This window comes from Pseudophryne corroboree, chromosome 6 (genome assembly GCF_028390025.1).
Source record: "Pseudophryne corroboree isolate aPseCor3 chromosome 6, aPseCor3.hap2, whole genome shotgun sequence".
Taxonomy (NCBI): Eukaryota; Metazoa; Chordata; class Amphibia; order Anura; family Myobatrachidae; genus Pseudophryne; species Pseudophryne corroboree.
The window spans coordinates 149,173,002-149,196,165 of NC_086449.1; the positions used below are offsets into that span (position 1 = coordinate 149,173,002).

The 23,164-nt window shown below is 49.7% G+C and overlaps 1 protein-coding gene across 1 annotated transcript in view; it reads right to left on the reverse strand.

The window, feature by feature from the left end:
- Positions 1-23,164, reverse strand: part of FER1L5 (fer-1 like family member 5) — a 926,196-nt gene that overhangs the window by 792,934 nt on the left and 110,098 nt on the right. The window contains exon 2 of the mRNA XM_063929941.1: positions 19,008-19,134. Within this exon, the coding sequence (XP_063786011.1) occupies positions 19,008-19,134 (127 nt within the window). The remainder of the gene's footprint in view (positions 1-19,007; positions 19,135-23,164) is intronic.

Sequence of the window (23,164 nt, forward strand, 5' to 3'; positions counted from 1 at the left end):
GACTCTTGCCTGCTGTAATGTGTAAAATGGGGACTCTTGCCTGCCGCACTGTGTAAAATGGGGAGTCTTGCCTGCCGTAATGTGTAAAATGGGGACACGTGCCTGCTGTAATGTGTAAAATAGGGACTCTTGCCTGCCGCACAGTGTAAAATGGGGACACGTGCCTGCCGTAATGTGTAAAATGGGGACACGTGCCTGCCGTAATGTGTAAAATGGGGAGTCTTGTATGCGTAATGTTTAAAATGGGGACTCTTGCCTGCCGTACTGTGTAACATGGGGACTTTTGATTTTTTTTTTCTCCCTGTGGTGGCCGTGATGATATCAGATGAGGCCATTCCCATTTTAATGAGACCACGCCCATTTGAATGAGGCCCCACCCCCTTGCCAGGAGCGCGCGTTCCTCTTTTTTTTTTTTTTTTTTAGCTAGGGGGGAGGTCGGTTTTTTTTATGTCAATGGGGGGTGGCGCATTTTGAAATCTCGCACTGGGAGCCAAATTGGCTAGAAACAGCCCTGGACATGTAGAATACTTAAGTGTCTTGTAAAATTCACAGCACTGACGTGCAGGCGGCTTTACAAAGGAGGATTTGCCCAAAAAGTCCCGGGAAAAGTGCTGCTCTGTGTAATGGTGCCCAAACACCGACTGGGAGGGAGGGAGAGAGATATATGCAGCTCCACGATGGGAACATTACTGTAAATGGCGCCCTGGGGCTGGGGGAGGGTCTACAGGTCCAAGCCTTATCCCCCTGCTGGACCTCACCACTGGTACTATGGGCTGTAACAAAAAAAATAAGATTTTACTTACCGATAAATCTATTTCTCGGAGTCCGTAGTGGATGCTGGGGTTCCTGAAAGGACCATGGGGAATAGCGGCTCCGCAGGAGACAGGGCACAAAAAGTAAAGCTTTTCCAGATCAGGTGGTGTGCACTGGCTCCTCCCCCTATGACCCTCCTCCAGACTCCAGTTAGGTACTGTGCCCGGACGAGCGTACACAATAAGGGAGGATTTTGAATCCCGGGTAAGACTCATACCAGCCACACCAATCACACCGTACAACTTGTGATCTAAACCCAGTTAACAGTATGATAACAGCGGAGCCTCTGAAAGATGGCTTCCTTCAACAATAACCCGAATTAGTTAACAATAACTATGTACAATTATTGCAGATAATCCGCACTTGGGATGGGCGCCCAGCATCCACTACGGACTCCGAGAAATAGATTTATCGGTAAGTAAAATCTTATTTTCTCTATCGTCCTAGTGGATGCTGGGGTTCCTGAAAGGACCATGGGGATTATACCAAAGCTCCCAAACGGGCGGGAGAGTGCGGATGACTCTGCAGCACCGAATGAGAGAACTCCAGGTCCTCCCTAGCCAGAGTATCAAATTTGTAAAATTTTACAAACGTGTTCTCCCCTGACCACGTAGCTGCTCGGCAGAGTTGTAATGCCGAGACCCCTCGGGCAGCCGCCCAAGATGAGCCCACCTTCCTTGTGGAGTGGGCCTTTACAGATTTAGGCTGTGGCAGGCCTGCCACAGAATGTGCAAGTTGGATTGTGCTACAGATCCAACGAGCAATCGTCTGCTTAGACGCAGGAGCACCCATCTTGTTGGGTGCATACAATATAAACAACGAGTCAGATTTTCTGACTCCAGCTGTCCTTGCAATATATATTTTTAATGCTCTGACAACGTCCAGTAACTTGGAGTCCTCCAAGTCACTTGTAGCCGCAGGCACTACAATAGGCTGGTTCAGATGAAATGCTGACACCACCTTAGGGAGAAAATGCGGACGAGTCCGCAGTTCTGCCCTGTCCGAATGGAAAATCAGATATGGGCTTTTGTAAGATAAAGCTGCCAGTTCTGACACTCTCCTGGCCGAAGCCAGGGCTAGAAGCATGGTCACTTTCCATGTGAGATATTTCAAATCCACCTTTTTTAGTGGTTCAAACCAATGAGATTTTAGAAATTCCAAAACCACATTGAGATCCCACGGTGCCACTGGAGGCACCACAGGCGGCTGTATATGCAGCACTCCCTTAACAAAGGTCTGGACTTCAGGGACTGAAGCCAATTCTTTTTGAAAGAAAATCGACAGGGCCGAAATTTGAACCTTAATAGATCCCAATTTGAGACCCATAGACAATCCTGATTGCAGGAAATGTAGGAATCGACCCAGTTGAAATTCCTCCGTCGGAGCACTCCGATCTTCGCACCACGCAACATATTTTCGCCAAATTCGGTGATAATGTTGCACGGTTACTTCCTTCCTCGCTTTAATCAAAGTAGGAATGACTTCTTCCGGCATGCCTTTTTCCTTTAGGATCCGGCGTTCAACCGCCATGCCGTCAAACGCAGCCGCGGTAAGTCTTGAAACAGACAGGGACCCTGCTGAAGCAAGTCCCTCCTTAGAGGTAGAGGCCACGGATCTTCCGTGATCATCTCTTGAAGTTCCGGGTACCAAGTCCTTCTTGGCCAATCCGGAACCACTAGTATCGTTCTCACGCCTCTTTGCCGTATAATTCTCAATACTTTTGGTATGAGAGGCAGAGGAGGAAACACATACACCGACTGGTACACCCAAGGCGTTACCAGCGCGTCCACAGCTATTGCCTGCGGATCTCTTGACCTGGCGCAATACCTGTCCAGTTTTTTGTTGAGGCGAGACGCCATCATGACCACCATCGGTCTTTCCCAACGGGTTACCAGCATGTGGAAGACTTCTGGATGAAGTCCCCACTCTCCCGGGTGAAGATCGTGTCTGCTGAGGAAGTCTGCTTCCCAGTTGTCCACTCCCGGGATGAACACTGCTGACAGTGCTGTCACATGATTCTCTGCCCAGCGAAGAATCCTTGCAGCTTCTGCCATTGCACTCCTGCTTCTTGTGCCGCCCTGTCTGTTCACATGGGCGACTGCCGTGATGTTGTCCGACTGGATCAACACCGGTTTTCCTTGAAGCAGAGGTTCTGCCTGGCTTAGAGCATTGTATATTGCTCTTAGTTCCAATATGTTTATGTGAAGAGACGTTTCCAGGCTCGTCCACACTCCCTGGAAGTTTCTTCCTTGTGTGACTGCTCCCCAGCCTCTCAGGCTGGCGTCCGTGGTCACCAGGATCCAATCCTGTATGCCGAATCTGCGGCCCTCCAATAGATGAGGACTCTGCAACCACCACAGAAGAGACACCCTTGTCCTTGGAGACAGGGTTATCCGTAGGTGCATCTGAAGATGCGACCCTGACCATTTGTCCAACAGATCCCTTTGGAAAATTCTTGCGTGGAATCTGCCGAATGGAATTGCTTCGTAAGAAGCCACCATTTTTCCCAGGACTCTTGTGCATTGATGTACAGACACCTTTCCTGGTTTTAGGAGGTTCCTGACAAGCTCGGATAACTCCTTGGCTTTTTCCTCCGGGAGAAAAACCTTTTTCTGAACCGTGTCCAGAATCATCCCTAGGAACAGCAGACGAGTTGTCGGCATTAACTGGGATTTTGGAATATTCAGAATCCACCCGTGCTGTTTTAGCACTTCTTGAGACAGTGCTAATCCCATCTCTAGCTGTTCTCTGGACCTTGCCCCTATTAGGAGATCGTCCAAGTATGGGATAATTAATACGCCTTTTCTTCGAAGAAGAATCATCATCTCGGCCATTACCTTTGTAAAGACCCGAGGTGCCGTGGACAATCCGAACGGCAGCGTCTGAAACTGATAGTGACAGTTTTGTACAACGAACCTGAGGTACCCCTGGTGTGAGGGGTAAATTGGAACGTGGAGATACGCATCCTTGATGTCCAAGGATACCATAAAGTCCCCCTCTTCCAGGTTCGCTATCACTGCTCTGAGTGACTCCATCTTGAACTTGAACTTCTTTATGTACAGGTTCAAGGACTTCAGATTTAGAATAGGCCTTACCGAGCCATCCGGCTTCGGTACCACAAAAAGAGTGGAATAATACCCCTTCCCTTGTTGTAGAAGAGGTACCTTGACTATCACCTGCTGAGAGTACAGCTTGTGAATGGCTTCCAAAACCGTCTCCCTTTCGGAGGGGGACGTTGGTAAAGCAGACTTCAGGAAACGGCGAGGTGGATCTGTCTCTAATTCCAACCTGTACCCCTGAGATATTATCTGCAGGATCCAGGGATCTACTTGCGAGTGAGCCCACTGCGCGCTGTAATTTTTGAGACGACCCCCCACCGTCCCCGAGTCCGCTTGAGAAGCCCCAGCGTCATGCTGAGGCTTTTGTAGAAGCCGGGGAGGGCTTCTGTTCCTGGGAAGGAGCTGCCTGTTGCTGTCTCTTCCCTCGACCTCTGCCTCGTGGCAGATATGAATAGCCCTTTGCTCTCTTATTTTTAAAGGAACGAAAGGGCTGCGGTTGAAAGGTCGGTGCCTTTTTCTGTTGGGGAGTGACTTGAGGTAGAAAGGTGGATTTCCCGGCTGTAGCCGTGGCCACCAAATCTGATAGACCGACTCCAAATAACTCCTCCCCTTTATACTGCAAAACTTCCATATGCCGTTTTGAGTCCGCATCGCCTGTCCACTGTCGCGTCCATAAAGTTCTTCTGGCCGAAATGGACATAGCACTTACCCGTGATGCCAGTGTGCAGATATCCCTCTGTGCATCACGCATATAAAGAAATGCATCCTTTATTTGTTCTAACGACAGTAAAATATTGTCCCTGTCCAGGGTATCAATATTTTCAATCAGGGACTCTGACCAAACTACCCCAGCACTGCACATCCAGGCAGTCGCTATAGCTGGTCGTAGTATAACACCTGCATGTGTGTATATACTTTTTTGGATATTTTCCATCCTCCTATCTGATGGATCTTTAAGTGCGGCCGTCTCAGGAGAGGGTAACGCCACTTGTTTAGATAAGCGTGTTAGCGCCTTGTCCACCCTAGGAGGTGTTTCCCAGCGCTCCCTAACCTCTGGCGGGAAAGGGTATAATGCCAATAATTTCTTTGAAATTATCAGCTTTTTATCAGGGGCAACCCACGCTTCATTACACACGTCATTTAATTCTTCTGATTCAGGAAAAACTATAGGTAGTTTTTTCACACCCCACATAATACCCTGTTTAGTGGTACCTGTAGTATCAGCTAAATGTAACGCCTCCTTCATTGCCAAAATCATATAACGTGTGGCCCTACTGGAAAATACGGTTGATTCGTCACCGTCACCACTGGAGTCATCGCCTGTGTCTGGGTCTGTGTCGACCGACTGAGACAAAGGGCGTTTCACAGCCCCTGACGGTGTTTGAGTCGCCTGGACAGGCACTAATTGATTGTCCGGCCGTCTCATGTCGTCAAACGACTGCTTTAGCGTGTTGACACTATCCCGTAGTTCCATAAATAAAGGCATCCATTCTGGTGTCGACTCCCTAGGGGGTGACATCCTCATATTTGGCAATTGCTCCGCCTCCACGCCAATATCGTCCTCATACATGTCGACACACACGTACCGACACACAGCAGACACACAGGGAATGCTCCTAACGAAGACAGGACCCACTAGCCCTTTGGGGAGACAGAGGGAGAGTTTGCCAGCACACACCAAAAGCGCTATATATATATATCAGGGATAGCCTTATAATAAGTGCTCCCTTATAGCTGCTTTGTTATATCAAAATATCGCCATAAATTTGCCCCCCCTCTCTGTTTTACCCTGTTTCTGTAGTGCAGTGCAGGGGAGAGACTTGGGAGCCGTCCTGACCAGCGGAGCTGTGAGAGGAAATGGCGCCGTGTGCTGAGGAGATAGGCCCCGCCCCTTTTCTGGCGGGCTCGTCTCCCGCTATTTAGAGAAATCAGGCAGGGGTTAAATATCTCCATATAGCCTCTGGGGGCTATATGTGAGGTATTTTTAGCCTTTATATAGGTTACATTTGCCTCCCAGGGCGCCCCCCTCCCAGCGCCCTGCACCCTCAGTGACTGCCGTGTGAAGTGTGCTGAGAGGAAAATGGCGCACAGCTGCAGTGCTGTGCGCTACCTTTAGAAGACTGCAGGAGTCTTCAGCCGCCGATTCTGGACCTCTTCTGACTTCAGCATCTGCAAGGGGGCCGGCGGCGCGGCTCCGGTGACCATCCAGGCTGTACCTGTGATCGTCCCTCTGGAGCTTGATGTCCAGTAGCCAAGAAGCCAATCCATCCTGCACGCAGGTGAGTTGACTCCTTCTCCCCTCAGTCCCTCGCTGCAGTGATCCTGTTGCCAGCAGGAATCACTGTAAAATAAAAAACCTAGCTAAACTTTTTCTAAGCAGCTCTTTAGGAGAGCCACCTAGATTGCACCCTTCTCGGCCGGGCACAAAAATCTAACTGGAGTCTGGAGGAGGGTCATAGGGGGAGGAGCCAGTGCACACCACCTGATCTGGAAAAGCTTTACTTTTTGTGCCCTGTCTCCTGCGGAGCCGCTATTCCCCATGGTCCTTTCAGGAACCCCAGCATCCACTAGGACGATAGAGAAATAGTTTTATGGTGAGAACTTACCTTTGTTAAAACTCTTTCTGCGAGGTACACTGGGCTCTACAAGGAAAGACATAGGGGGTGTAGAGTAGGATCTTGATCCGAGGCACCAACAGGCTCAAAAGCTTTGACTGTTCCCAGAATGCACAGCGCCGCCTCCTCTATAACCCCGCCTCCCTGCACAGGAGCTCAGTTTTTAGTTAACCAGCCCAATGCAGTATCAGGAAAAGAGACGACAACGGTTAGTAGCCACATACACCACACTCTCACGACAGGAGAAGTGTTAGCGGCTAATGCAATACCAACCCAAAGAAGCTAAGTGCGTCAGGGTGGGCGCCTTGTGGAGCCCAGTGTACCTCGCAGAAAGAGTTTTAACAAAGGTAAGTACTTGCCATAAAACTCGTTTTCTGCTGCGGGGTACACTGGGCTCCACAAGAAAAAGACATAGGGGATGTCCTAAAGCAGTTCCTTATGGGAGGGGACGCACTGTAGCGGGCACAAGAATCCTGGGAAGCGGCAGTATCGAAGGCATAGGACCTTATGAACGTGTTCACAGAGGACCACGTAGCCGCCTTGCACAATTGTTCAAGGGTCGCACCACGGCGGGCCGCCCAAGAAGGTCCAACAGACCGAGTAGAATGGGCCGTAATGTGAGCAGGAGCTGACAGACCAGCCCTCACATTAGCATGTGCAATCACCATTCTAATCCATCTGGCCAAAGTTTGCTTGTGAGCAGGCCAGCCCCGTTGCCAGCAACGATAACATTCCCAAGCACTTGTGCCCTGTCGGCTGTGCATGCAGGCCAATATGGACGAGATAGCCCATATTTGCCTGCACGTCTACAGAGCCGGGTGACGGGGGGAGTGAAGAAACTTCACTCCCCCCGTCACTGCCTCCCTGCCGCCGGGTTGCCCGTCTGCCGTATCGGCGGTTGGGCAGCTTGGCGGCACATCGTCGAGTCTGTAGGGCCCATAAGTGAGGTACTGTACTAATTAAGTCCTGGACTGTTAGTGTGCCTTAATGACCGAGGTTGGGACTGCTGCATTCAGGGCCATCTTAACAGCAGTGTAGGCCCCTGGCAAAGCCATGCACTGGGGCCCCTACCCATCCTCTAGGGGTAAGGGGTGTTATCAGCGGCAGCTTTGATGTCCCGTAGGCGGTAAGGGGGTGTTATATCAACTGCTTAACATATAGAACCTGGAGCAGTTGTTTTTGCTAATTTCTCCTTTACTGCACTGATGGTGGGAGATGGGGCGGGAGGGAGAACACTAAACTGTAGAAGGGGCATTGGACTGAATGAAGGGGCCCTGGTACATGAAGGGGGTGTTTAAAGCGCAGAGGAGGGGTGGATAGTAGAATGGGCTTAATATTTATCATTGTCCGGTGAGAGGGCAGCTTGCTGGACTGCAGATATCTCCAGTTCCTGGAAATAGATTTCTGATTAAAAAAACACACCTTTCAGGAGGTACTGGGGACTTGGGGTTCAGAGTTCAGGAGTTTCAGAGCAATCCACCGACGAAAATATAAAACAGCATACCAGGCGTGTGGAGCTGGAGCAGGAACCGACTGCTGGAAGGCTGATATCTCTGCTTCTGGGCATAGTAGAGACAAGCTGCTAGAAGGAAGTATACCGAAAGGGGAGAGTCCCAGCTTTTGGATTATACAGTGCATCCGGAAAGTCCACATTTTGTTATGTTACAGCCTTATTTCAAAACAGCATAAATTTATTTTTCTGCTGTGGGGTATACTGGGATCCACAGGGAATAACATCGGGGTGTAGAGTAGGATCTTGATCTGAGGCACTGTTAGGGTATTTTAACCTGTTCAGGTCTGGTCTATTAACTCTCTTCAGTAATCAGTCAGAATTCTGTTCCTTTAGCAACCGGTTGGAGGTCAATGAATGATAAGATGACACAGGTTCATGTGTAGCCTAAGCAAATCATAAATGACCTGCCAGGGGCCGTCACAGGCTTTATTTTTATAGCTTAAGAAAAAGAATTATGCTTGCCAATACATTTAGCCAATCAGAATACACCATGTATGTCTCAGAACCTGAAATACGTCAATTGTCATACAATGTTTAAATTGGCAACCAGAACATCCTTGAAGTGGTTATTGTTTTGTTATTATCAGTCTTTCGGACATAAACTCAAAACATTCTTCTCAATTAGCCTTGTATTCATCTGGTGTTGCTTTGTCCGCCTTGGATACATTTGATGTTGCCTTGTCCTTGAACAATTCAAGCTCTGAACAAGATATTCAAAGTATATAGTATTCTGACTAGCTCTGCAATATATTTAAGGATACATGAACACATTTTGTGATTAACAGTAAATATCTTAATAAATGCGAAAAAGCGTGAATCAATATATTTGCTATACTGCAGAAGCTCCTACACCATCAGCACCAACAGGCTCAAAGCTTTGACTGTTCCCAAGATGCATAGCCTCCTCTATAACCCCGCCTCCGTGCACAGGAGCTCAGTTTTGTAGTTGGTGCCATGCAGTAAGCAGGCATACAACAGGTGGGCTGCTACAGCAGCCCTGAGAAGAGCTTTTTTAAGCAAAGATAGAAGACTTCAAGGGCTACAGCAGTGATAGATGTCAGTCTGACAACTCCTGCTGCAGCTGCATCACCTCTTCCAGCGGCGCTGTATACTCCCGCGCCCTGGTTGCCGGGTACTTACAGCGGAGGCACCGGTTTGCTCCCCATTAGTCACACACTCGCCGAAGTTCTCCTGGATTGCGTGGCCGCACTCAGGGAGGATCCCGCTGAAATCGCGAACCGGCGCGGCCGGTGGGAGGCGAGCTACGCGCGCTGGCGTGGACACTGTGGTCGAGCAGGGACTCCACGAAACCACCAGGGCAAGGACACAGGTCGGTTTTTACCTCATAAAAACCATTTCTGCTGCGGGGTACACTGGGCTCCACAAGGAAAGACATAGGGGGTGTAGAGTAGGATCTTGATCCGAGGCACCAACAGGCTCAAAAGCTTTGACTGTTCCCAGAATGCACAGCACCGCCTCCTCTATAACCCCGCCTCCCTGCACAGGAGCTCAGTTTTGTAGTTGGTGCCACAGATAGCAGGCACATAACAGAGGGGCTGCTCTGGGCAGCCCTAAGAAGAGCTTTTTTGAGAAGAAAAGTGAAGACTTCAAGGGCTGTAGCAGTGTGTACATGTCTAGTGACATTCACTGCTGCAGCTCCATCTCTCCCCAGCGGCGCTGTACACTCCCGAGCCCTGGTTGCCGGGTAACTACAGCAGGAGGCTACGGTTTTCTTCTGAGTCAGGCACACACAAGGGGGGCTCTCCGCGATTGCGTGGCCACGCTTCGGGAGGTGGTGAATGGGTCCCGCTCGCGGGACCCGTGCTTTGTCGCGATCCGGCACGGTCGGTGGGAGGCGGGCCGCGTACGCTGGCGGTGGACACTGGCAGTACAGGCGATCCCACTAGATCACCAGAGCATGGGTGCAGGTCAGGTTTTCTCTTAAAACCTTTTTGCGTGTAGCCCACAGTACCTGGTGGTTTTGCCAGCAGAGGGGATAAGGCTTAGACCTGGAGCCCCAGCCCCAGGGCGCCATTTCCAGCAAATGTTCCCGCCCTGGAGCTGCATATCTGTCTCTCCCTCACTCCCTGTCAGTGTTTGGGCGCCATTTCTCTCAGCTACACTGTTCCTGGGACTGCTTGGGCAAATCCTCCTTTGTAAAGCCGCCTGGTTGACAGCGCTGTGACTTTACATGAAACGTAAGTATTCTACATGTCAATTAGACAGTGTTAGTTAAGAAAGAGTGCATTTAGTCAGGGTTCTCTAGTACAAGTACCCTATTATATACATCCAGTTCTTACTGTGCAGTGTTATATCTATTGACTACATAGCTATATACAGTATATAAGCTGGTCCAGTGCAGTATTATTGTTAGTAATAACCTCTGCATTGTATAACTGTGACTATATGTGTGTGCATTAGCTTGCTGAGTGGTTTCCATTTCGTGTCTCTCACTCAACTTGCTATCCCTATATTCTATAACCTGAGGGGGCTTGGTGCGTCAGGTTTTATAATTATATAGGATTTTCACAACATATACTTTAATACGTATTTTTCTCTGTGATTTAGTCACCATATCTCTCCTTTATCTCTGCTGGTGCTGACTACACTGCGCAGGGGTTTGGGCAAGAGGTATTGTGCTGCTGAAAATTGTACTGTGTTACCTGATACTGCAAGTTATATCATGTCTGCTTCTGAAGGTAACGGTTCTGGGGATGAACACACTGCCGGTGTTGCTGAAGCCACAGATCCCTATGAGGAGACCATAGCAGCTGTGGGCTCTGGTTCTGGGGGCTCCTTGCCCCCCAGTGGGACTGTGGCAACGGGGGGTGCATAATGACCCACCGTGGGCTACTTTCTCCACGCTTCTACATACGCTAGTTACTAAACTAACACCCCCTATGGGACCTCCTATGCCGGTGCAACCGTTTGTGGTCCCTGCAGCTAACCCGCCGTGGGCGGATAATTTGTCTGCTCAATTGAAGAAGTTGAACCAGTCCTTGACTACTAAAAAGTCTGACCCTCGCTCGCCTAAGACTAAGGGGTCCTCTAAGCGAGCTCTTATCTCCTCACAATCTACTGCTGTCACTGACACCTCATCTGATGAAGATGGCGCTTACACTGACCCCACAGATTCTGACACAGATACTGCTGAGGGGGAGGGTAGTTCACATGTGGATGTTCCTGATCTTTTGGAGGCTATTAAGTTGATTTTACAGATTGCGGATGATCCCGAGCCATCCGCCCCTCCTAAGAAACCAGATAGGTTCAAGCGTCAGAAGGTGGTTAAACAAGTTTTACCTCACTTTGACCACCTAGTGGATATACGTCAGGAACCCTGGGGAAACCCAGGAAAGAAGTTTGTGCCTCAAAAGAAGATGCTGGCTCGCTGTCCCCTCGCGCCAGAGCTGTCTAAAACTTGGGAAACGCCTCCTCCAGTAGACTCACATGTGGCTAGGATGGTGGTTTCCTCAGCTCTACCTGTCACTACCGTCACGTCTCTAAAAGAGCCTACGGATAAACATGTGGAGGGTTGTCTGAAAGCGATTTCCACCCTCATGTGTGCTGCACAAAGGCCCACTATTGCAGCAACATGGGCTGCAGAGGCTATTGAAGCATGGGCACTAGAGTTAGAAGCTGAAATCTCTTCTGACCATGCTAGACAATGCTTGTCATATATTGTCACAGCTTCTCACTATATTAAAGAGGCGGCTTCTGATGCCGGTATCCTAGCAGCCAAGGCCTCTACTACATCAGTCCTGGCTCGCCGGATATTGTGGCTGAGATCCTGGTCTGTGGATCTGGACTCTAGAAAAACCCTGGAGGTACTCCCTTTCAAGGGAGATATTCTGTTTGGGGAGGACTTAAATAAGATAGTGGCTGACTTGGCTACTGCCAAAACTGCCTGTCTGCCAAGTACCGCTCCTTCTGTGTCGAAGGCTAAAGATACGTCCTTTCCCCCCTTTCGTCCTTCAGGTAAAGCAAAAGGTCAGGCGTACAACAAGCAGGCCCGCACTTCCAGACCTGGTAAGCCGAAACCCAAAAGAGCCTGGGCTGCCCGTCAGTCAGCTTCCAAGACCGATAAGCTTGCCACATGACGGGGCGGGCCTCCCCCTGGGGGATCCCAGGGTGGGGGCCCGGTTTCTAGGGTATACCCAGGAATGGTTGAAGACTACTTCAGATGCCTGGGTACGGGAAGTCGTCACTCGAGGTTACGCCATAGCCTTCAAAAACCGACCCCCTCATCGATTTTGCCGGATAGATGTCCCGTTGGACCAGACAAAGGCAAACACTCTACATTCGGTGGTACAGACCCTCCTGGATACAGGAGTCGTGGTACAGGTGCCTCTTGCTCAGAGGGGCCGGGGGTACTATTCTCCGCTGTTTCTGGTCCCGAAACCAAATGGGTCCTCCCGGCCCATTCTCAACCCCTCAAGACATTGAACAGGTTTGTGAAAGTTTTCAAGTTCCGTATGGAAACCCTTCGCTCTATAGTTCTGGCCTTGGAACCTGGGGACTACATGATCTCCCTGGACATACAGGATGCTTACCTGCATATTCCTATAGCAGTGTCACATCAGCAATACCAGAGGTTTGCGATTGGCAACCTCCATTACCAGTTTCGGGCATTACCTTTTGGTTTAACTACGGCTCCGCGAGTCTTCACCAAAGTTATGGCGGTGATGACAGTGGTACTCCGCCGTCAAGGGGTCAGGATACTGCCGTATCTGGACGACTTGTTAATCTTGGCAAATTCCCCAGAACTTCTCCTACGTCATCTGGATATGACTGTCCAGTTTCTACAAACCCACAGGTGGCTCATCAACTGGAAGAAATCCTCCCTGGTCCCTGCTCAGAGCATGGTACACTTGGGAGTGCTATTGGACACTCAAAACCAGCGGTTGTTCTTGTCTCAGGAGAAAGTCCTGAAGCTTCAGGACAGGATTAGTTGCTTTCTTTCTCGTCCGCAAGTGTCGATACATTCGGCAATGCAGGTGCTGGGCCTCATGGTATCACCATTCGACATGGTGGAGTATGCTCAATTCCATTCTCGCCCCCTTCCAGAGGCTGATTCTAGCCAAGTGGGACGGCCTGCCTCACCGGATCAGGTCTCACATGATCTCATTGACTCCGATGGTCCGTCTGTCACTGCACTGGTGGCTCCAGGACCAACGATTGTGCAGGGGCCGTCCCTTCTGGCTATCCGACTGGGTCCTGTTGACGACAGATGCCAGTCTAAGAGAGGTTGGGGAGCGATGCTGGAGCAACACTCCCTTCAGGTCGGTGGAACAAGGAGGAATCTCTCCTCTCGATCAACATTCTGGAATTGCGGGCGGTCTTCAATGCGTTGAACCTGGCCCAGCATTTAATTCAGAACCGTCCTGTTCAAGTACAGCCGGTCAACGCCACCACAGTGGCTTACATAAATCAGCAAGGCGGCACTCGAAGCCGTTGGGCAATGAAGGAAATATCACGGTTTCTACATTGGGAGGAACGCCATTTACCGGCCATATCGGTAATATTCATTCCAGGAGTCCTGAATTGGGAAGCGGACTCTCTCAGTCGTCAGGACGTACACGCCGGAGAGTGGGGCCTCCATCCAGAAGTGTTTCAACTCCTAGTGGAAAAGTGGGGCCTTCCAGACGTAGATCTGATGGCGTCTCGACACAATCACAAGGTTCCGGTCTTCGGAGCAAGGACAAGGGATCCTCAAGCAGCATTCGTGGATGCGCTGGCGGTGCCGTGGAGGTTTCGGCTGACGTACGTGTTCCCTGCGGTGTCACTCCTGCCCAGGGTAATTCGGAAGGTCAAGCAAGAAAGAGGAATTCTGCTTCTCATAGCTCCGGCATGGCCCAGACGGCACTGGTTCTCAGACCTGCAGGGCCTATCGTCAGAGCGTCCAATTCTACTTCCACAACGCCCAGACCTCCTTGTTCAGGGCTCCTGTGTCTACCAGGACCTAGCCCGGCTGTCTTTGACGGCGTGGCTCTTGAAGCTTCCGTCTTGAGGGCTACAGGGTTTTCTGAGGCGGTCATTCAAACTATGTTGTGGGCCCGGAAACCGGCTTCTGCTCGGATTTACTATAGGGTCTGGCATTCTCACTTTGTTTGGTGCGCATCTAACAATTATGACGCTTCCAAGTTTAGTACAGCCAAGCTGTTGGCCTTTCTTCAGCAGGGCCTGGACTTAGGCCTGCGTCTGGCCTCCCTCAAGGTTCAAATATCTGCCTTGTCGGTGTGGTTTCAGAGAAAGATTGTGACCTTACCTGATGTGCATACCTTTACTCAGGGTGTGTTGCGTATCCAACCTCCCTATGTCCCGCCTGTGGCTCCTTGGGACTTGTCGGTGGTTTTGGAGGCGTTACAAGAGTCTCCGTTTGAACCTCTTGGTTCAGCTGATCTTAAGTGGCTTTCCCTTAAGGTGGTGTTTCTGCTGTATATTGCTTCAGCTAGAAGAGTGTCGGATTTGGGTGCCTTGTCTTGTAGTTCCCCATATCTGATATTTCACCGTGACCGGGCGGTTCTTAGGACTCATCCCGGTTATTTGCCTAAGGTGGTTTCTTCGTTCCACCTTAATCAGGAGATTGTGGTTCCGGCCTTTGTCTCTCCTGATCTGTCTCCCAAAGAGCGGTCTTTGGATGTGGTACGGGCTCTCCGTATCTATGTGAAGAGAAATGCTTCTGTTAGGAAATCTGATTCTCTTTTTATTCTGTTTGGGTTTCACAAACGGGGCTGGCCTGCTCACAAGCAAACTTGTGCCAGCAAAAACACCACCTTAAGGGAAAGCCACTTAAGATCAGCTGAACCAAGAGGTTCAAACGGAGACTCTTGTAACGCCTCCAACACCACCAAGTCCCAAGGAACCACAGGCAGGACATAGGGAGGTTGGATACGCAACACACCCTGAGTAAAGGTATGCACATCAGGTAAGGTCGCAATCTTTCTCTGAAACCACACCGACAAGGCAGATATTGAACCTTGAGGGAGGCCAGACGCAGGCCTAAGGCCAGGCCCTGCTGAAGAAAAGCCAACAGCTTGGCTATACTAAACTTGGAAGCGACATAATAGTTAGATGCGCACCGAACAAAGTAAGAATGCCAGACCCTATAGTAAATCCGAGCAGAAGCCGGTTTCCGGGCCCGCAACATAGTTTGAATGACCGCCTCAGAAAACCCTTTAGCCCTCAAGACGGAAGCTTCAAGAGCCATGCCGTCAAAGACAGCTGGGCTAGGTCCTGGTAGATGCAGGGGCCCTGAATGAGGAGGTCTGGGCGTTGTGGAAGTAGAATTGGATGCTCTGACGATAGGCCCTGCAGGTCTGAGAACCAGTGCCGTCTGGGCCACGCCGGAGCTATGAGAAGCAGAATTCCTCTTTCTTGCTTGAACTTCCGAATTACCCTGGGCAGGAGTGACACCGGAGGGAACACGTTCGGCAGCCGAAACCTCCACGGCACCGCCAGCGCATCCACGAATGCTGCTTGAGGATCCCTTGTCCTTGCTCCGAAGACCGGAACCTTGTGATTGTGTCGAGACGCCATCAGATCTACGTCTGGAAGGCCCCACTTTTCCACTAGGAGTTGAAACACTTCTGGATGGAGGCCCCACTCTCCAGCGTGTACGTCCTGACGACTGAGAAAGTCCGCTTCCCAATTCAGGACTCCCGGAATGAATATTGCTGATATGGCCGGTAGATGGCGTTCCGTCCAATGTAGAATCCGTGAGACTTCCTTCATTGCCAAACGGCTTGAAAGTGCCGCCTTGATGATTTATGTAAGCCACTGTGGTGGCGTTGTCTGACTGTACTTGAACAGGACGGTTCTGAATTAAATGCTGGGCCAGGTTCAACGCATTGAAGACCGCCCGCAATTCCAGAATGTTGATCGAGAGGAGAGATTCCTCCTTGGTCCACCGACCCTGAAGGGAGTGTTGCTCCAGCACTGCGCCCCAACCTCTTAGACTGGCATCTGTCGTCAACAGGACCCAGTCGGATATCCAGAAGGGACGGCCCCTGCACAATCGTTGGTCCTGGAGCCACCAGTGCAGCGACAGACGGACCTCCGGAGTCAATGAGATCATGCGAGACCTGATCCGGTGAGGCAGGCCGTCCCACTTGGCTAGAATCAGCCTCTGCAGGGGGCGAGAATGGAATTGAGCATACTCCACCATGTCGAATGCTGACACCCTGAGGCCCAGCACCTGCATCGCCGAATGTATAGAAAAATACGTATTAAGGTATATCTTGTGAAAATCCTATATAATTATAAAACCTGACGCACCAAGCCCCCTCAGGTTATAGAATATAGGGATAGCAAGTTGAGTGAGAGACACGAAATGGAAACCACTCAGCAAGCTAATGCACACACATATAGTCACAGTTATACAATGCAGAGGTTATTACTAACAATAATACTGCACTGGACAACCTTATATATAGCTATGTAGTCAACAGATATAACACTGCACAGTAAGAACTGGATGTATATCACAGGGTACTTGTACTAGAGAACCCTGACTAAATGCACTCTTTCTTAACTAACACTGTCTAATTGACATGTAGAATACTTAAGTGTCATGTAAAGTCACAGCGCTGTCAACCAGGCGGCTTTACAAAGGAGGATTTGCCCAAGCAGTCCCAGGAACAGTGTAGCTGAGAGAAATGGCGCCCAAACACTGACAGGGAGTGAGGGAGAGACAGATATGCAGCTACAGGGCGGGAACATTTGCTGGAAATGGCGCCCTGGGGCTGGGGGAGGGGCTCCAGGTCTAAGCCTTATCCCCTCTGCTGGCAAAACCACCAGGCACTGCGGGCTACACACAAAAAGGTTTTAAGGGAAAACCTGACCTGCACCCATGCCCTGGTGATCTAGTGGGATCGCCTGTACTGCCACAGTGTCCACCGCCAGCGCGCGCGCCCCACCTCCCACCGGCCGCGCCGGATCGCGATAAAGCACGGGTCCCACGAGCAGGACCCACTCACCACCTCCCGGAGCGCGGTCACGCGATCCCGGAGAGCCCCCGTCGTGTGTGCCTGACCAGAAGAAAACCGGAGCCTCCTGCTGTAGTTACCCGGCAATCAGGGCTCGGGAGTGTACAGCGCCGCTGGGGAGAGATGGAGCTGCAGCAGTGAATGTCACTAGACATGTACACACTGCTACAGCCCTTGAAGTCTTCACTTTTTCTTCAAAAAAGCTCTTCTTAGGGTTGCCCAGAGCAGCCCCTCTGTTATGTGCCTGCTATCTGTGGCACCAACTACAAAACTGAGCTCCTGTGCAGGGAGGCGGGGTTATAGAGGAGGCGGCGCTATGCATTCTGGGAACAGTCAAAGCTTTTGAGCCTGTTGGTGCCTCGGATCAAGAGCCTACTGTACACCCCCCTATGTCTTTCCTTGTGGAGCCCAGTGTACCCCGCACCAGAAATCTTTTTTTTTAATGATTTACAAGTAAAGGCTTTTTGAAAAGCGATTGTTAGGGCCATAGCTTTCATGTGTGTAAACGTGGAGCTTTCACAGCAATCAGCATTTTTCATCTTCAGGGGGTCATCAGAATCAGAATCACTTTTTTATTGCCAAGTATATCAGTACCGAATACAGAGTACACAAGGAATTTGTTTTCGATAACCACTGCTCTCAGACAACACAAAAGGACAACACAATAGGACGGCAACAACATAACGCAGCATAACACAACACAGAGAAGGGAAGCATGGCGGTGCTTGAATAGCATCTTCTGTGTTAGGTTGTGGGATGGTCTAGGCAATAGTTGAGTTCAACATGATAGTTGCCTGGGAAAAGAAGCTGTTCCTATGTCTGGCAGTCCTCGCTAGCCTCGAACTGTACCGCCTGCAAGACGGTAGCCGTCGGAACAGGTCATGGGCAGGGTGGGAGCGGTCATTGATGATCCTTTCTGCCCGCTTCGTGACCTTAGCCTGATAGATGTCTTCAATTGCCGGGAGATTAGTCCCTACGATTTTACCAGCAACTTTAACAATTCGTTGTAGTCTATTCTTGCCGAGCCAAACCACACTATTATTGAGTTGCTGAGGACAGATTGGATGATTGCTGAGTAAAAGAGTATCAGGAGTTCCCGCTGCAGTTTGAACTTCCTAAGTTGGCGTAAGAAATGCAGTCTCTGTTGGGCCTTATCCACGATGCCGTCAATATTAGCCTGCCACCTCAAATCCTTGGCGATCGTGGAGCCTAGAAACCTGAAGGATTCTACTATCACCAATACATTGTCCGCAATTGATAGTGGGTTTACTGAAGGAGGGTGCTTCCTGAAATCAATAATCATCTCAACCGTTTTGGATGTATTTAGATGTAGATTGTTAGTGTGGCACCAGGTGACCAGTCTCTCAACACGGTCATTCAGCACGGATGACAGATTCTGCTAAAAAGCAGAATATGCAATCGCTTCTGTAGCATGCTGGGGGCCGCCCCTCAGCTGCAAAAGCAATGGGATTGCTTTGCGATTGCAGTCACGGCAATTGTGGACAACCCCCTGCAGCTGAAGCTAGTCTGCGTATGCAGTCGATCCGCAGCTATTTTTCTCATTGGAGCTGCTGCGTGTGACATCATGCAGCCGCCCTGAAGAAAATGGTCCGTCCACGCCCCCGTCAACGCCACCACGCCTCCGCAATGCCATAACGCTGCCCGCCCAACACCCACCGCTGTCAGTTTGCAGGTGCATGCGCAGTTTGACGAAAATTGCTTGTTTGTGATTTTCGGTAAATTGCATATCAACTTGAATGAGGTCCATAGTCTGCAGACAATTAATGAATGATGCCTTTGAAAAATTAAATTAAGAGCCTGCTACTTTGCAAAAAAAATACTCTCTTTAACAATCTGTCAATAGTAATATAGACAAATCTGTTGATTATTTAGGGATAGAATACTTTCTCAAGCCACTGTATATACAGTATATTTACACAAATTTTCAAGAAAGTCACTATTTTCTCAAGACTTTATACTGACAATATGATAAGCGTTAGCCAAGCAAAAGACAATACTGTACCTTGGAAAGTTGCAACAACCTTACAGTCTGCCTTTTTAGTCTTGGTAAGGTGAATGTTTGCCGATACAACCAGGAGGCACAGCATTGTGTCACAGCTTGATGTCTGAGGCCTGGGATATTGTGTGACCTAGAGACAGTGAGTGAATGAAATACAATGGAGACAGATAATCCAGACAAGACAGAACGTAACATAACAAAGAACTGCTGCGAGAAGGCCATTTACTTATTTACCCTTTAACCTTTATTCTGAAGCCTTTGGCGACAGAGACAATAGTGAGGGGATAAGAGAACCTACAGCAGAATGGTATGGGCAGTGAAAGACATAAGGAAGATTGTTTTCGAGTCCATAAAATTGGTCACCTGGATTATCTCAAACAGGATTGACAAGGATCAGGCAATTTTTCTGTGACCATTATATAAAACTAGCAGAATAAGAAGCCACCCAACACTACCTGCATGCTGTATAGACCTTTCTCTTATGAGGGCAATGACAGAAAGGCAGACCTAATAATGGCAATGTACGACAATAAGAAAAGCAGCCAACTTCGGTCAGTAAAGGTAGAAAGGTCTATTTGGATCCAGCGGCCCATAGGAGGTGACATGTGTTTGATCTCTAGCAAGAGGCAGCAACTTCCGCAAATTATCTTTTACAGTGCGGGCTGCACTTTTGATAGAAGCCCCTCCTACAGTAACATCAGCAGATTGAGGGATCCACCCAATATCTACCCTGACCCAGGATTGACTCACACAGCTATCCACTACCCACTTGGACATTACCACTCTCCCACTTCAGACATCAGCTGAATGAGGGTTGAGTCAACACTGCCCATTGTTATATTATACTTGGGTAGTTAGATATAATACACAGGCTCTTATCTAATCTCAGCACAAACTTTATGTGCAGCTGACGCGTTGTACCGGCAGGTGGCTGAGTTTTAAATAAAACAATGAGCCACTCAGCCTGACTACTAATTATAATACTGACTACCACTAAAGCAGTGATAAGTGCATGGTGATAACGCACCAGCCAATCAGCTCCAATATGTAAATTAACAGATAGGAGCTGATTGGCTCCTGCGTTATCACCTTGCACTTATCATTGCTTTATCACTTATCTGGGTGTAATACATCTGCCCTATTTATTAGAAAATTTGGAACAGTCTATATCTATAAGGAGATATATGTAATATACAATTTGATTAATCTTCTATTAGAGTAGAGGTGGGCAAAATACTTCAGAATCAGCACCATAATGTTATTAGTAATTTATGGAAACATATATTGGGGTATCCAATTACCCGAGGTGTTATTGTATCGCCTGGGGCTATCCTAGTAGCCCTGATGCGGCAGGCTCCTCCCCCCAATGCCGGCACTTATCGGGGATTATGCTTCGGTGCCTCAAGCACTCGAAGCATAATCCGCGATAAATGCCCTGCTGGAGCCACAATGATTTGTGTGCGGCCCTCGAATATTCACTGGAAAGTGTTAAATTGCCCCCAGCTGAAATAATTGCCCACCCCTGTATTAGCGTGTCCAAAAAGAAGACTGCTTATTATACCTTCTATCTGATCTGAGAACTATTCACTATGCTGTATACTGTTAAACCATGTTTATGGCAATTTATGCACAGTACTGATTAAATGATTAAGCCTATTTTCTTAAAGATGTTTTACACCTGGCTAGAAACATGGGTACCTTGAAGTATCTCCTATATAATAGCCCAGATCTGTGACTCTGTGCCTCTAACGCTGGGCGTGGCTAGGAGCTCTCAATGGGTTAGTGGCAGGTCTATCACACCCAGTCCACTGCTGATTGGGCGAGACACGCCCTCCCACACAGGTTAAATCCAATAGAGGCTCTGCCCTTTGACTGCTGTGTTTTCCCAGAGCAACATTAACAATGGTACTGATGGAGCTGCAGCTACAGCCCTACACCCCAAAATAGACCCACTGCATCTGCAGCATCATACCCTCCAACAAGTAACACATAAAAATGAATACAAATTCGAAAAGGGGGCGTAGCCACGGGTACAGCGGCGTGGCAACGCCCCTTTTCCTATACTTTCAATGGTAGTTTGGAGAGTCAAAAATCGGTACAGACCATAAAAAAAAGGTACTGTACCTGCCAAAAAGGTACAGCTGGAGGGTATGCCACTGCATCTGCAGCTAGTCTCTGTGCTGTAGATAGGGGGGAAAAAACAACTTTTACTCCAGCATCCTATGTCCTGCTGCCAGTCCACCTGTCCCCTCCGGCATCAACAATCCCCACTCCCTAGCCGCAGCGCAGGTGGAACAAAAGCTGCTGCGGCCACCGGCATAGATGTATATGAAAGCGGCACAGCGGAAGGCTTTCATAGCCCTCCCTGCCCCGTATACTCTCTGAGCCCCGGAGCCTCCAATGAGCGTGATGTCACAAAAGTGCCTCCCCGCCACAGCCGCGCCCAGATCCCCAGAGGCCCTGACTCCGCAACACAGCACCTGGGCTGCCGGCCTGGAAGCCCCGAGATGGCTAATGTAACGGATAGAGTGGGTGATATCACGGAGGGTAATGTATGGACGCTGAATCAATGTAAAAGGTGACAGTGCTGTGCAGTGCAGTGGGTGTGCAGTCAGGGCTGGTGCTAGAGTGTTCGGCACCCCCCTGCAAACTATAAATTTGCACCCTCGCATACTTTACAAAGGGACGGCACGCATAATACCCCCTATAGTAGAGACACTTACACATGTAACGCCCCCTGTACCAGAGACGCTTACACTTGTAACGCCCCCTGAACCAGTGACGCTTACACATGTAACGCCCCCTGTACCAGTGACGTTTACACACGTAACGCCCCCCTGTAGCAGTGACACTTTCACACGTAACGCCCCCTGTACCAGTGATGTTTGCACACGTAATGCCCCCCCTGTACCAGTGACGCTTACACACGTAACGCACCCTGTAGCAGTGACGCTTACACACGTAATGCCCTGTAGCAGTGACGCTTACACACGTAACGCCCTCTGTACCAGTGCCGTTTAGACACGTAACGCCCTCTGTACCAGTGCCGCTTAGACATGTAATGCCCCTGTATCAGTGACGCTTACACACGTAACGCCCTCTGTACCAGTGTTGTTTAGACACGTAATGCCCTCTGTACCAGTGCCGTTGACACGTAACGCCCTCTGTACCAGTGCCGCTTAGTCACGTAATGCCCCTGTATCAGTGACGCTTAGACACGTAACAGCCCCTGTACCAGTGCCGCTTAGACACGTAACGCCCCCTGTACCAGCGCCGCGTCTTCCCCGCACCCACCACTCCCCCAACCACAGCACCTACTAGGTGATTCATCAGGCCCTGCGTGCGCTGTTCACGCCGTTACAAGGGCCTTCGACCCCTTAACCATTGCACGCCCTTTGTCCGTGCAATATTTAACCACTCACACAATTATGATTGGAGGTAATACTCCATATAATAAAAATACTGCACGCCACAAGGGTGTGCAAGGGTTAAGGGGGCGTAGCCCCTTACAACTGTGTGAAGAGCGCCCATAGCGATGAATCACCTAGTTATTGAATAATAGGTTGATGTGGAGGTGCAGAAGTCCCTGTCACAGTTCATTGAAATTATCCCTTGTTCCAATTGTCTCCTGCCTCCTTACACCATGTTATTCCTAGCCCTGTTATGTGTAGTGACTGGCAGTCACACTCACCTTTTTAATCTTGAGATTTCTCTCTGGATGGTGCACTTGGCTCCAGGGTGGACTCATCCTCCTGACTGGGGCCCTCATTCCGAGTTGATCGCAAATAACAACTTTTTGCAGCCCATGCGATCAACTTGACGCCACTTATGGGGGAGTGCATTTTAGCATAGCAGGGCTGCGATCGCTTGTGCAGCCCTGCTATGCTAAAAAAGTTTCCTGCAAAACAAGACCAGGGTCAGACTTACTTACCCTGTGCGACAGATCCAGCGACGAAGGTCCCGGGATTGACGTCAGACATCCGCCCTCCAAACGCCTGGATCCACCTGCATTCGCCGCACCACGGCTTGAAAACGGTCAGTTGACGCCCCGGAACGCCTCCCGCCTGTCAGTCTTCATGCGATCGCCGCTGTGATCACTTTCTGCACCGGGCAACAACGCGCGTGCACATTGCGAGCGCCGCAAAGCCGCAGTCCCAACC